This window comes from Copidosoma floridanum, unplaced genomic scaffold (genome assembly GCF_036245765.1).
Source record: "Copidosoma floridanum isolate Cflo_tuat_1 unplaced genomic scaffold, Cflo_Japanese_pri ptg000020l, whole genome shotgun sequence".
In the NCBI taxonomy this organism is placed as follows: Eukaryota; Metazoa; Arthropoda; class Insecta; order Hymenoptera; family Encyrtidae; genus Copidosoma; species Copidosoma floridanum.
In genome coordinates this window covers 5,010,802-5,025,523 of record NW_028321897.1, presented here as the reverse complement: position 1 = coordinate 5,025,523, position 14,722 = coordinate 5,010,802, and the positions used below count along the sequence as shown (strand labels likewise).

Here is a 14,722-nt window from a genome sequence, read left to right as displayed (position 1 = left end):
CGTAAAATCCTTTATCAAGTCACCTGATTAGGCTTGATAGATCAAAATATTTTCCAAATTGATCCTATTGTAGAAGGATAAATCGAAAAACTCATGTCTTCATATTTTATAATTTCTACTTCTTCCAGTCAAACAATTGTAAGAAACTAAAAACTCGATAATAATTTTATTATCTTTAGATCAGACTTTTAACTAACATTTTGATATAAGGATTAACTCTTTTGATATAATCAATACTTATATTGATCCCAACAGATAAATTACTAATGTTCGAATATCAACTTCCTTAATTCCAACAAATTTCAACTCACTCGAATCAATAACACTCACATTAAGAAAACAAAGACGTATCGTGGACTACGAACATGTAGATACAGTGCAAAAGGGGGTGGACATAGTGTTGGTTCCCACTTACATACGCACATATTGTCAAGAGCGTGTGGGTGATGAAACAGGAGGCGAGTAGAGTGCAAACACCACCAGTACAGTTCTACCACCTAGTCAGCTATGAGACCCTAGGATTTTCAACGCGTTTCCTTTGTTCGCTGGATTATCATTACCGCCAATTATGGTGTCTACCACCCTAGCCTCACTCCATTCTTCCGTTCGTCCATCTATCCATTCATCTGTCTGAAAATTGAATCTGTCGGCCCCTGAATGTGGATGGACATTGCATGTGTACACACGAGCTTTTATGCATGTAGACAGTGTGAAAGTAAAAGCTGTGCTATGAATGGATAGGTGTGGTACAGGGAGACAGAAAAAAAGGGTCGATCGTTAGCGAACAAAAGAGGATTTGAAAGAAGGGCAAACGAAATCGCAGGAAAGCAGGAGACGAGGCTGCTGAACTCTGGTATACAGCTCACTAGACACCTTTTGTTGTATAGGAAGGAAGATCCTGGGGTTTTACGACTAGAGACAAAAGGATTTTTCAGTTTGAAATTTTTGGTGTTAATGTTATGATTAAGATGACTTTTTAATTAGGCCAAATGAGCTGATGTAATTTTTTTACAAGTGGATAGATGTTTAAAAAAAAGACTAAGCTTGAAACATGTATCACCCGAACACAAGGGATAATTAAAGCATTATTTTAAAAATATTATGTAGGAAAAAAACTGTATTTTAGTATACAACGTTAAAAAATAAAACATTAACTGACAATTATTTTTTAGTTGTCTTGAAACGATCAACGGCATTTAAAGCTCAAACATGGAAAAAATGTATTATACAAAAGTAATGTTTTTTTTTTAATATCTATCTTTCGAGAGCAGTGCCAAGTTTGATTATAAAACTTTTAAAATAACATTTAACTAACAACAATGAAATCTAAATTTATTTGTTAGAATAAAAGTAGGCTTGAATAAACTGTACTTTGATGGTAAAACGATAAACAAACTTTTGTAATAACTTACGTTAAGAAGTAGGATTTTAAATGGCTTCAAGTATGTTAAAAAAAACGAATGAAAATAAAATGCATGCAGCAATCTTTATGATGATAAAAGGTATTTATTATTTTTCACACAATACAATTAAATAAAAAACTTTTCAAAACTATAACTCAAGATCACTACGGTACAGAAAATCTCATACAGACTGTAAAAATAAGTCTTCAAACTTATATTTGCAATCTTTACTTCCATCTCAGAGGTTGAAGTACATAATATCTATGACATAATTTACTTTTAGTTTCTTGTGCAATCACCTACTAGTTCAGTATTTAGGAATGCGTTGTAATAGTTTATTTTATCGTTAAGGGAGATCTGCAAATCCTTAGTCGCATCTAATTGTGTTTTCAATTCATTGAATTTAGTTAAATATTCATTGTATGCAGCACTGAACACATCTTGATTTAATTTTCCATCAGTTGGTTTCTCCAGTTGTTTATAGTTTTGTTCTGACTCATACAACAATTCCTTAAGTGTTAAATTCTTATTTCTGGACTCTTTCAATTTAAGTTGTAAGTCTTGAATTTGTTTAAGCAACTTTATCTCCGTGTCCGGCTTAGTAGAAACAGTCCACTTTTTAACTGGCATATCAAGTATAGCAAAAACGTTGTTTCGAATTATCACATCACATGTTAGTTTGTTATGCGAAATGCTGTTAATAAAGTCCAAATACTTTGATACTTTGGTGTAACTACTTGGATATCCTATATTACTGCACAACCCGGCTCCTCTACTCACGACTCCAATAACTTTGTTCCGGAGCACAAGAGAACCACCACTGTCGGCCTGTAAATAAACAGTATATTAACATGAGTTAGTCAGAAAAATCTTTTTTTCAATGTATCAACATTGAGCTCAAGTGTCCATGCAAGACTGGTAGGACTGTCTCTTCTTTACTCTTTTTGCAAGAGTCGCATACACGAATATACTGCGATGATGTACACTTAAGATCTATTCAAATATTGTATTACTGTATAAGTTAGAATAATCGAGGGAAGCTAAAGCATTACTACCGTAGATATGCCAATTAGAGTAATAATATATTTGTAAATTTAAGTTTTCAACTCATAGTTAACATTTTTTACGTGTAAATAATGAATGGATTACTAATACTTGTGAAATGACGTGGATGAAAGTAAGTGGAAATTTTCACTACCATTAAAAAACTAGAGTGGTATAGAATAATTCTCTTATATCTGCAGTGTTCACGTTTGTGCCACATGTTCTATAATTTTAATGTAAAAAAATTGAAAATTTTATAGAATTCTGTGAATTCCAACAAAGATACTTGAAATATTTAAATAGATCATGGGTCTCACATAAAAATTTAGTTACTTGGTATAATTACCAGTATAATTGAAGTGACATTTATCATGCTTGATTAATGAAAGAAATGCTTTTTATACTATGAGAAAATGAAACAACTTGTCACGTACATCACAAATGCCTCCGTTTTGCATTGTTGCACAAAGTACAGTTGGATACTTCTCCGTTTGACATTGTTTTGGGTGAACAATATTTACATATCCTACTTTCAATTGTTCTCTTGAAAAATGGTTTGGTACAGTATTCATGTCCTTATTACCGAAACCTACTACTTTTGCAATCATCCCCATGAATCTTTCGTCCTTGTCCGGCAGCGAAGCCAAATTAATTGGTAAATTCTTACCAACATCGAACCCTTTTGAAAGCTAGGAAAAATGAACACAGTTACTTTTAGAATCAGAAAAAAAATTCCTATAATTTATAAAGTATTTGTGGAATCAGTATTTACCCTTAAAAGAGCGATGTCATTCAAAATGGGCGTGTTGTTGTCATTTTGATACTTTGAATGAATGTAAATTGTTTTTACGGGTCTTCTGTAAGTGTGATCGCTCGTATTCAAAGTCCCCGCAACAACAAAGTATGGCTTATTGTAGTGAAAGTGTGTTTCTTTATTAAAAAAGCAATGTGCTGCACTCAAAACTAGATCTGGTGCAATCAGTGTACCACCACACTCGTGATATTTCTCATTTTGTATGGATACTTGATATTTAACTTTTTCTCCTATCCCTGGCCAATTGCCAAAAATGTTTTCTGTTTCTAAAGCAGCAACTAAAATTCAGTAAGTAAAATAATAAAAGCTGTTTACTATTTTTTTGATAAATTTTTTTTAAGACTTGAAGCATATTTTTTTGGATAATTATAAGTCATGTAATAAAATGATAAATTTAAAAACTAAGAGTCATTAAGATGTTTGAACATAAATTAAGGAAATTAGTTGAAAGTCATTAGATAAAATTAATAGAAACTAAACGTTTTGTTATTCACTTCTACATCTGGTAACATTCAGCTAAAAACAAGTATTTATGATACTAAGCTTGTTTCTGTCTTTTTGATGCTGTCATTTAAGCTATATAACGTTTGTTAATCGTTGTATGATTACAATAATATACCCTAAAAATTATCTTTTCTTAATTTTTTAAAGAAATATATCAATAGAGACTATCTGAACATTTAATATCAGCACACATCAATACACCAATGGATCCTATGTACCGTATGTAAGAGATAGAATTTACTTTTCATTTTACAATATGAGCTAGAGTTCAAAAAATCGTATTTTAAAGATTTTTATGTTAAAGAATTAAGCAAAATAATAAATAAGTTTGCAAGCCACGTACTAGCTTTTTTTTATAGTAGCAGCAGAAAAAAAAATTATTAAAATAATAACATTGTTATAATGTACTACTAAGAACATGTGTTAGACTGTTTTGTCAAAAATTGAATTGAAATTTTTATGAAGTTAAATGTTAGTAAAACAGAAAAAATAAGATCATATAAATTCCTACGCTAAATATTTAGAAAGATATAGCCGTTTAATGAAAGAAAGGGTCTCAATTAAAATGTGTAAGCTCTTGATTTTTATATGTGAGTTCAAAAAAATTAGTACATGTATTTAACAGTTACACAAGTCATGGCTTATTACTTGAAGTATGTCATGATTTCAACGAAAAAAGTGTGAAAAACTTTTTAAACATTCATTTAATATCAAATTTTAAACACGTCTTCTTCATTTAGCATATCTTTCTTGTAAAATATACAACTATTACCAATGGATACTTATATCATATATCTTTATGTTTACAAATTATTTATTAAATAAATTTCATATAAATGATTAAAAACATACCATTGCCGATAAGTATATTAAGTAATGCTGCCAAAACGGTAGGTAGAGTACTTGTGATTTTTGACATCCTCAGGAAGATTCTTTTACTGCACAACACTGATAAGACAATTCTTTATAAGCAAAATCTAGTAGTTGTTTTACTGTCAAGAATAAGATGGATGTACCTATTGATGACGTTCATTCGTTTTGGTTTTATGAACATAATTCACAGTTGGGTGATAAAAATGGGAGACTATTGCTGATGTTGTCCAAACAACTTTATGTGACTTATGGAACAGCAGCTAAGTCAGAAAAACATTAAGCAATATTGGTTTTGTAGGAAAAAACGTCTATAATTTTGTCGATAGGTTAAGATGTACGAGGCCTAAAATATTTGCCAATTGAATCATTATTAGAATTACACGCTTTTTTTCGTAGAATTCGTAAAACACATTATTTCTTTACCTAATGCAGAAAAGGAATTTATTTTTATCGTAATTATTTTCTTAAAATACATGTAAACTGGGAGGTTTTGAGGACAAATTAAAAAAAATTTTAATTACCAGGTAATGAATAAAAAATCACGTTATTATGTTGATCGTTGTTATTGTTTAAATTGAACTACAGTATTCATCGAAATAATTCTTATTTGGCTTAAGATTTTTTTATCCCTAATTTAAGCTACATTTGTTGTATTTTCCATTCCTCATACCTAATTTATAGCCATGTCTGCTTTACAGAAGTACTTTATATCTCAGGATCTAAGAATGTAACCATATGTGAATCGATTGGGTTTTTAGATATAACAATTTACTTGGCTAACGCATACTTAATTTTTGATCATACCTGATTCACTATATTACCTTACATTTTTACTACAGTGAGACCTGTTAACATATGTGAATCACGAACATTTTTCAGTAAAAAAATTTTAATCCATACAAATCCATCATCAATTTTTAGACTAACTCATGGAATTTTTATATTTACTGTACATAAGGAACAAAATGACCACCTACTTTACCATTTATTTTGTTTTAAGGGAAAAAATCAGACTGTCTTAGTTTACCACGTATTGCTGACACAATAGTGCTATCACCCGCAGTGCCAGTAACTACAGTTATATTATCCAATGCATACTAGTGAAAACTAAATATAATTATGAACTTAAATAAAGATCCTAAATAGAATATACCTAATGAAAGAACAATTTTTTAATCCATAAATTTTATACATCGTATCAAAGTAACATGCCAGTAAAAATATTGTTTACTGATTTGACAACCTCTAGCTTCAAAAATTAACAGCAAATAATAGATAGAGGTAGCTTCCTATTGGTCAAATAATGGTGGGCTTATTATTTCTCATTGATACCTATTGCAAGGCAATGACTTTATGTTACAGATGAATAACTCCTACGAAAATAACATTATATTTTAAAGTGTATTGCAATGATAAACAATTGTACATAATTATAAAAGTATATATCTGAACCTATCGTTTAAATATCATGCGCGTTTTTTCCCATCAAGCAAACATAAAGATGACGTGCGAAGAAGTTCAGTCCAAGTACAAAAAACAACGGAATGTAATAGTGGGTACATCTTGAGCTGGAAATAAGGCACGACACTTTTAGGTTTTCTACTATTTTTTACGTTAATAAAGGTAATTATAAGGAAATAATGTTCGCTGCTCAATAATTTCCCGAATAAGCTACAATGCTGTAAGCCGCTTTGAATTTTTTAACAACCTTCGTACCAGTACTTTTTCATATCTTTGGGCATTGTTGTTATTGGAAAGAGGGATTGGAGTCCATCCAAACCTTAATAACTATACGCTTTAGTTCGTCATAGTATATTGAATGCCTAGACTTTTACTTACTTATGCAGGAAGGTACATTTACTACACATGTGCGAAGACATACAATGGCTTTTCTAATTATGTTTATCCTCATATGACGAAGTAATTTTACAAATAAATATTGTATAATTAATTAAAACATACCATTGCCGATAAGTATAACAAGTAATTCTGCCAAAACGGCAGGTAGAGTTGTTTTACTATCAAGAATAAGATGGATGTACCTATTGATGACGTTCATTCGTTTTTGGTTTTATGAACATAATTCACAGTTGGGTGATAAAAATGGGAGACTATCGCTGATGCTGTCCAAACAACTTTATGTGACTTACGGAACATCAGCTCAGTTGAAAAATGACATTGTTGAGATGACAATGTCATATTTGCTTAAAGCTTATCTTACTTACATTGAAAATGAGAATGGAAATACCTTCACTTAAACTTGGGATATCTCTGTTATATTGCGGAGTTTCTGATAATTACAAAACTTTTTTCCCATCGCCCTAATGTTGTCTTTGTAAAAAAAAACAGCTATAATATTTTTGATAGATATGTATGACGGTAAAACATGTGTGAATTTAATTTTTATTTGAGTTACACCCTTTTTACGTAGAATTTGATAAGTACACTATTTCTCTACTGAATTCGGAAGGAGGTTGTTATTTTTGTCGTAATTGTTTTGGTGTAATGTGTAAATATGACGAGACTAGTTAAATAAATGAGGAAAATATTAACCACCAGCTAATTAATTAAAAGTAATAAATTGTACTAATAATAGTTATCTTGGTTTTTCATTTAATTTACCTTAACAAATGTTTATAGAAAAATTTTTTACCTAACTGACGATTTTTTTTCAAACTTCATTTTTAGTTGTAAGCTTTTTTAAATTTTATTACTCATAGTCATGCCTTCTTTGATTTTTCATATCTCATACATATAGCATTGTAATACATTTTTTATTTCATAAGAAAATTTGTTACTAGGTGTGAGATGTAGTTTTTACGAAATCTCTATTAAAACAAAAAATATACTTATTGTAAGCCTTGAATTATTAAAATTTATCAATAGAATCTTAAAGGATAATATGACTGACTTTTACAAAAAAAGGTTACATTTCAATAAAAAAAAAAAATCTAAATGATGCTAAAATAAAATTAGTATAACTTAGAACAAAAAAGCTGTCACCCCTTTAAGTATTTCTTTTAAAAATCAGACAAAATTTTGTTATCGAAATAATGCAGAAACTCCATTTCAGGAATTAAAAAATCCTAATATTACAACCTAATTACGGTACAAATCTTAAATATTTTAACCAAGCTACTATGAGGATCAGCAAATAAAATTTTTTTATCACTTGTCTACTCAATCTCATATGCACATTTAAATGTACCACCTTTCGTCACTGATGATCAATCAGATCACGAGCTATTCTGTCAGCACTGTCAGCAGTCACGTGATACTGATTACTGATTCTTTTAGGATAGATAAAGAAGAAACTGTTCAAATAAATTGAAGATTAAGTACAATCTACGCTGAGGGCCAGGAAATTTTTGACATTGGTTACTGGGATCAGAGAAATATTTATTTTTAAGGATAATCGATACTGTGTGGATGCATCCTTACGCTTTTATCAGAGGTATTTTTTTTCTTATGTTGAAAAAATAAAGTTTCATTTCGTTTTCCAAATCTTCTTAATCCTCTTAACTTCTTAATCGTCATGCAATTTTCTTTCTCGAATACATACGTAATTTTCAATACAAGTGAGTGCTGGAGGTAATTTACATTCACAGTCAAGGCAGTCAGAAGAACCTTGATTCTGCTGAAGTTTGTCTCCAATCGAAAGTTTCAATGCACCGAAAGTGCAGACGTTATCTCCTAAAAAAAAAAAAACATTATTGGTGAATACATCATGATGGATATTCATAATCACAATGATTAATTGTTAAGTTCAATATATCTACTAAATTACTCACAATTGGTGCAATGAAAGGCTAAAACTGTATTCTTACCGTTATTTTCTGTGCCCTCTCTCTCAACCTTCTCGTTACCCATAGCTGAAAAATTTAAAAATATTTTGACTTGCATTCTATCAAAAATAAAAACTTAACAAAATACTTACGACACTTATATTTGAAATTGCAAGAGCTCAATAGATTATTATAATCCGGAAAAACAGGAGCACAATTGTGACGAATTTCATGCATGTATTGGAATTCGTTTCCACATGTTTTATTTCTACAGTACGGAGCGACGATTTTTCCTACCATTGCGTATGCACAAAAATATTTTATTTAAAACTCAAAAATGTAAGGAAATAATGAAACACGTTCGTATAATAACGTTATTACCTTTGAACCCTCTCTCACACTGACAAGAGACTCCAGGTTGGTTGGCAGGAGTAAATGTGTCACCCTCATAGTATTTGTTTCCTTCAAAGTGGCATTTAACATTCAGAAACTTTAAGACCGTATGTGCTGGAACGAAAAATCCAATAAAATCACATCTACGTTATACTTCTGAGAATCATCCACGTCAAATATATACTTACGACAAACTCTTTTCATCTCACAGCACGTGTTCATCTTTTTTTTAATGTAGCATCCCCTTTTCATCGATTTCATCAACGTACAATCCGGCTCAGCGCATTCAAACTTTGTCCTGAATTGTAAGCAATCGTAATTATTAACCAAGCAAATTACTGTATGATTTTTGTTTTCAAAGTACTTACCTATAACCTTCCTTCTTGCAAACACAATCGAAGTAACAAGGATCGGTACGATCGTTTTCCTTCAGCTTCTGCCCTATATCGTAAATATGACCATTTGCCACGCACTTCTCTGTCACTTGATCGAGATGGGAGCAATCGTATCGCAGAGGACAGCATTTGTCACCTTCGGCTCGATAAACTGGTTTGCACTTTAAGTCCTCGTAGTACCTTATTGGTCCGCTGCACACAGCTTTGGAGCAATCTGTAAATTATAAGTACAACGTCGAACGGTGCACGACTCATATAGTAATTTAATATATAGTATAAGGTTTTTTTTTTATATTTTATTCATATTGTATCGTGCCATTTTGGGTTCGATCTCCTTCTGCCAAAATTGCGGCCAAACCAAATATACCGATAAGGAAAATGAAAACTTTCTTTCTACAGTATATCGTGTTCATGGCGATCGAAAAAAAAAGTATACTGTTTAAGTGAATCAAAATTTTTAACTGACTGTCAAGAGGTAAAAAAATTCCGTGTTGGCGTATATATTAGTAACACAATACTGTCAGCATAACTTGTTAAAAAAGAAGAAAAAAAAAAAAAAACGTACAACTACATGGTTTTCCACTAACGTGTATGTTGGAATGTTAATTAGAGGAAAAACTAAACTAAAGATTAAAATCACTGGGAGTATGTCGAATTGAGTCATCGTCGATATTTAAATCAGACAAAATTAGAAATTTTATGTTTCTGGCGGATAATCGATTCTACATTAATTAAAAATGAAAGCTATAAAAACCGCTTGCGTCTGGTTAGTCTGGCTACCTAGCTATCAGCATCTTCTTCATATCTCCAAGAAATTTATGCGTGAGAAAAAAAATTCACATAAAAAACATCTTATCGTTCCACTTTGTGCTGCTTGTGTCGAGATTATTTATAAAAAATTATTTTGCTGCATGCGTGACCGTGTGAAAAAATTTAATGCACATATGTATACAACACTTGCGTTTGATATTTATCTTTGCTGTACTCGTGTTACTTGTTGCTTTGTTGTAAGGTTTTGTTTCGTACAAATATGTTCAATTTTTACTTGAAATAATTATTCGATCGTAGTTTTTCCATTGTGTCTATGATGATGACTATGACAATTTTTCTGTACAACAAATTTTGTAAGGAAATGTGCTAGCGTAATTTTTCATTTAGAGTTGACTCTTTACAATTGTTACTCTTAAATAATATTGGGAAAAAATGCAACTGAAAGTTGTGATTTTTCTTATTTTTTAATTCCCTGGTTGACCGTGGCCTCAAAACTCGTGGCCTGGAAAAAGTGAAAAGGAATTTAGCTTGATAATTGATGGGATGGTGTTTAATTTATAAATAACTTCCTGATGTCTTATGGCAAGGTTTGTACTTTTTAGTACATATTTTATTTAGTGCTGCAGCTCCAAGAACATATTTTTTCGTTCACATCTCTACTTCTAAATGAAAAATACTTGTAACTACCAGCACTAAAAATTCTGTGCACAGGTTTCTGCACAAAAACAACTTTTCAACTGTGTAGATCGTATAAGTAGATTCAGAGTTACATCAGAGACTGGCTGATGCGTAAGGCGTGTGCGGAATAACTAGATGTTATATGTAAATTTAATACAAGGTCAACAACTAATGCTCAAATAAAAGTTATTGTAAAAATCTTTAAAAAGATGAAATGACAATTATAAAAATTTTAATTGTTTTTTTCATCAAACTTACTTGGCTTGTAACGAGCAAAATTATTGATAAATATAATGTGGAAAGCTGTGTTTCATTAATGTACTTTTTTTATTTCTTTGTACTTGTATTGAGTCTACTCCATAATAAAAAGCAGTGTTTATAACTATAAATGTTTATAATCATTATTGTTGAATAATAATTATGTTTAACGTTGAATTAAATTCGTTAAACGTAGTTCACTTAAGGAGTGTTAATAAAATATTCATAAAAAATCTTGTCAGTATAAAAATCAACATGATTACTTCTTAACTTAGATTTTTCGTATTTTTTCCCCATCGTAAATGAGCCAAGAAATTTTTATCAAAACATAAATTACAAATCTGAAATAATAACTATACTTAAATTTTTTAAATACAAGCAATATACAAAGTAGACAATTTATTTATATTTTTTAGTGTGTTGTGATGAACTTCAATATTATTTATACATAAACTTTATTTTGAATTCTGTATAAATCTGTAATTTCATTTTTTTTGTCACTTTTTTATGCAGATCTACAAGAAATCTCGTCTTTACCTCTTAACTAAAGGTTTTTCTATGAAAATGAAATAAAATTTTCATGATTTTCATAAATACTTCATGACTAACTAAATTTCATGAGGTACTTAAATTTTACTTTGTAATCGCTAAAACAAACAATTTTTTAACTAGCAAATTTTTTTAAGAGATACTTCAATGTTTACACGGATGTTTTTAGATGCGTTTTGCAAAAATATCACAGGATCCTTTAGTAAGTATTTCCGTCATAATAATTGATATTTAAGAAAAAAAATTATTGTACACTGTATAAAAGTGTTGGAAGTTGACTCTACGTCGGTTTTTGACCTTAATTTTTCGTGCATGTAGGCATTGGGGGCACTTCGCACACACATTTGACGTTGTCATTCTTCTTCTGACTCAACTCGTCACCAATATTCATGGTAATGTTTCCAAATTTACACTTCATTGCGTCTAAAAAGAATTATAAAATTTTTCAAAATTGTGTGATTCACAGTATAGAAAAAAAAAATTTTATTCCGTCTAATGGCAATACCTGATATTTCCCTCGACTGCGAATTTCCGCCAGTAGACTTTGAAGTGCTTTTCACTTTGTCCATGTCTCCCTCTAAAATAAGAAATGTTGGTTTATTAGAAAAAATCGTATTATTTACAGATCACTATTAAAATGTGCCCATCATATTGTATCCTCTGTACTCACGACATTTGTATTCATAGCTGCAGGATTGAGATGGCAATTGATGTGGGAGGAATACAGGTGGACAATTTTCTCGAAGCTCGGTCGACCGTCTCAATTCAATTCCACAACTAAGTGTTCTGCAGACTACTTCCATTTTTTTATCTATTAAAATAAGTATAATTAAGTATTAGAATATCTGCTGTTTTCTTAAGTAAATTTTTAATTTTAACCCTTTAACTGCTTTTTCTTTTTATAAAAAATTGAGATTTTTTATCTGACAGATTCGAAAATTGAAAGATTAAGCTTAAAAAAAAAATTGATGGTAAATTATTTTTTTCAATATCTAAATGATTTCTTCAGACTAAAAATTTGAAAAATAGTGCATAATTAATGAAATATGATTAAAAGACAAAAATAGTAGTTTTCGTCGGATAAGTGCCATCGTCTCCGGGGCTATTTTGCTGCCCAAGGGACTTGCGAAGCAGGGCCCGAGGGACGTAAGGTAGCCACGGAGACGATGGCACTTATCCGACGAAAACTACTATTATTTTTTGGAATTTTACGATTTGAGACAAAAATCTTGATTTTTGACTACACAGAAGAAATTTAATTTAATTTAATAAATAACTGACATCTTAATGTGTACGTGTAATTGTATATGAATTGCTATAAAATATTTTGAATGATTAATCAAATTATAAAAATTTACCATCATTCGATGATTTTGAACATTGGCACATTTTACGCTCATTCGGATAAAATATTTCTCCGTGTTTGTACGTGGTCCCATTGAAACTACACTCTTCTATTTTCTCGTTTTGCTTTGCTAAAAATGTAAAAAATTTCGTTTATTAAATTTCATCACAGACTTCATTGGATAACTAGATAAATACGTAACTATAATACAAGTTCTACTTACGACAAACTTCTTCTTCATTACAGCAAGAGTCCAAATGACGTCTAAGGAAGCATCCCTGATGCACAGGAATTCGTGGACAATCAATCTGGGCACATGTGAACTTGGCACTAAAATGTATAGTACTCATCATTTATGCTATAAATTTAGTTATATCCAGATATTATAAAAGTATTCATTTTATAATATATTAATGAATTCAGAAACAAATTTTCTTAATCTGCATGTATTGACATGTGACTTTAAGTTGCAAAGGGTACACAGATGTAAGATTTTTGAAAGTTATTTGTTTCAAACAGAAATTTGTTTCTAAAAGTCAATAGTATTGCTTAAAAAATATTCCCAACAGAAAATGATTTGATCATCCATAATTACGCTTTATCGTATCCAAAGTTACAGAAACATGCTACGTCACAGGGTCCTGATCGGTCCTCATTCCGCAGCGATTCTCCGATATTATATTCCTGACCATTCACGTAGCACTTGTGTGCCGATCTGTTTTTCAAATGAGTACAGTCGTAACTGCTTGCACAGCATTCGCCGTCTTTGATGTTTGGTTTGCATCCAAGTTCCTCGTAATATCTTATGGGACCTTTACACTTACTTTTATCACAACCTAATAAAAGAAAGTAAAATTTAAGAATATTGTTAATTTTTACTTTAAACTGTGATTTATTTTATTCAATCACGATTCCCATGTGCAGCATAACTAACGCAAACATAAATGTGGTAAGAGAGTTTATAATGTTGTATCAACACTTTTAAAGATAATTCATACAAAAATTGAAAAACAAATGACGAAATAAATGATTTCAGAAAATTTGTCGAACGTGACGTAATGAAGGCGAATAAATTTTGTTTTATCATTTGCAAGCGCGATAAATACGAAATTGTTTAAAATAAAAACTTTGAAGAGTTACGTAATCGATAAACTGGAACGATTATAATTGAAATCAACTGCATTGGAAAACAAGGTCACTTTGATTTCTTATACAAAAAAGAAACTTCTTAATGATTATTCACATTTTAAATGCTTCCTTAACATGCACTAGTTGACACAACTCTCATATAACATATAAACCAAAAGAAAAAAAAACTAACAGTTACGCTCTACTTGACGAGACCACTAATGCTTCTCATGTAATTAAATAAAAATACGTAGAATCAAACTAAAAACTGTTGGCATTGAAACAATAAAAAAGTTACTGAAGATGTTTATCTACCTTGTGAAGAAACAGTTAGCACAACCATGAAAAAGCACAGAAGGCCACCGAAGAGGGCCTGATTTCTCGGACACGACATTTCGTTTCACAAGTATTAAAATCAACTTGCGGATACTCCTGGTTTGTAGCGACAAGACAGAGGATGTATAAATGACTTGATGCAAGTATACGATGAGTCTTGTGCGGCTCGTTGTGCCTCGCTTATATATGAAAAAGTGAGCTGTGTTTATTCAGACAGGAGGTGGGAGAGGACGCGTATTGGCTCCTTGAGATCTCTTCTGTCGCTTTGAGGTCATCATGTGGCTAATCAGTTTCCGCTTTTTTTTTTTTTTTTTTTTTTTGGCATACTGCTGATTGTTATGCTGTAAAGACACAGTGATAGGTGTGGACTGTTAATGTTTTCAATTAAAATACTGCTGTACAGATTATTCATCCGGGGAGCAATGTTTGCTTTGTAATTGAATTTT

General features: G+C 30.8%; 2 protein-coding genes across 2 annotated transcripts; both read right to left on the bottom strand.

Annotated features, from left to right (window-relative positions):
- Window positions 1–8,164: 8,164 nt before the first annotated feature.
- Window positions 8,165–9,624, bottom strand: LOC106646973 (uncharacterized). The gene is made up of 5 exons (XM_089594038.1): window positions 9,579–9,624; window positions 9,185–9,425; window positions 9,005–9,114; window positions 8,805–8,930; window positions 8,165–8,331 (listed from the first exon to the last, which is right to left on the bottom strand). Exons 1-5 carry the CDS (start codon window positions 9,622–9,624, stop codon window positions 8,165–8,167), a joined length of 690 nt encoding a protein of 229 aa, XP_089450164.1.
- Window positions 9,625–10,654: 1,030 nt separating this feature from the next.
- Window positions 10,655–14,412, bottom strand: LOC106647016 (BMP-binding endothelial regulator protein-like). The gene is made up of 7 exons (XM_014363257.3): window positions 14,256–14,412; window positions 13,408–13,648; window positions 13,036–13,142; window positions 12,826–12,942; window positions 12,138–12,278; window positions 11,973–12,044; window positions 10,655–11,890 (listed from the first exon to the last, which is right to left on the bottom strand). Exons 1-7 carry the CDS (start codon window positions 14,332–14,334, stop codon window positions 11,766–11,768), a joined length of 882 nt encoding a protein of 293 aa, XP_014218743.2. The 5' UTR covers window positions 14,335–14,412; the 3' UTR covers window positions 10,655–11,765.
- Between the last annotated feature and the right edge of the window lie 310 nt (window positions 14,413–14,722).

Excerpts from the sequence above, each read along its gene's own strand:
- LOC106646973 (XM_089594038.1), bottom strand. The coding sequence starts at position 9,624 with ATGAACACGATATACTGTAGAAAGAAAGTTTTCATTTTCCTTATCG. Across the intron at positions 9,115-9,184 it reads TGCAAGAAGGAAGGTTATAG|GACAAAGTTTGAATGCGCTG; the intron begins GTAAGTACTTTG and ends CTTACAATTCAG. Across the intron at positions 8,332-8,804 it reads GTGTGAGAGAGGGTTCAAAG|GAGATAACGTCTGCACTTTC; the intron begins GTAATAACGTTA and ends TTTTTTTTTTAG.
- LOC106647016 (XM_014363257.3), bottom strand. The coding sequence starts at position 14,334 with ATGTCGTGTCCGAGAAATCAGGCCCTCTTCGGTGGCCTTCTGTGCTTT. Across the intron at positions 12,045-12,137 it reads CAGCTATGAATACAAATGTC|AGGGAGACATGGACAAAGTG; the intron begins GTGAGTACAGAG and ends TTCTTATTTTAG. Across the intron at positions 11,891-11,972 it reads GCAGTCGAGGGAAATATCAG|ACGCAATGAAGTGTAAATTT; the intron begins GTATTGCCATTA and ends AATTCTTTTTAG.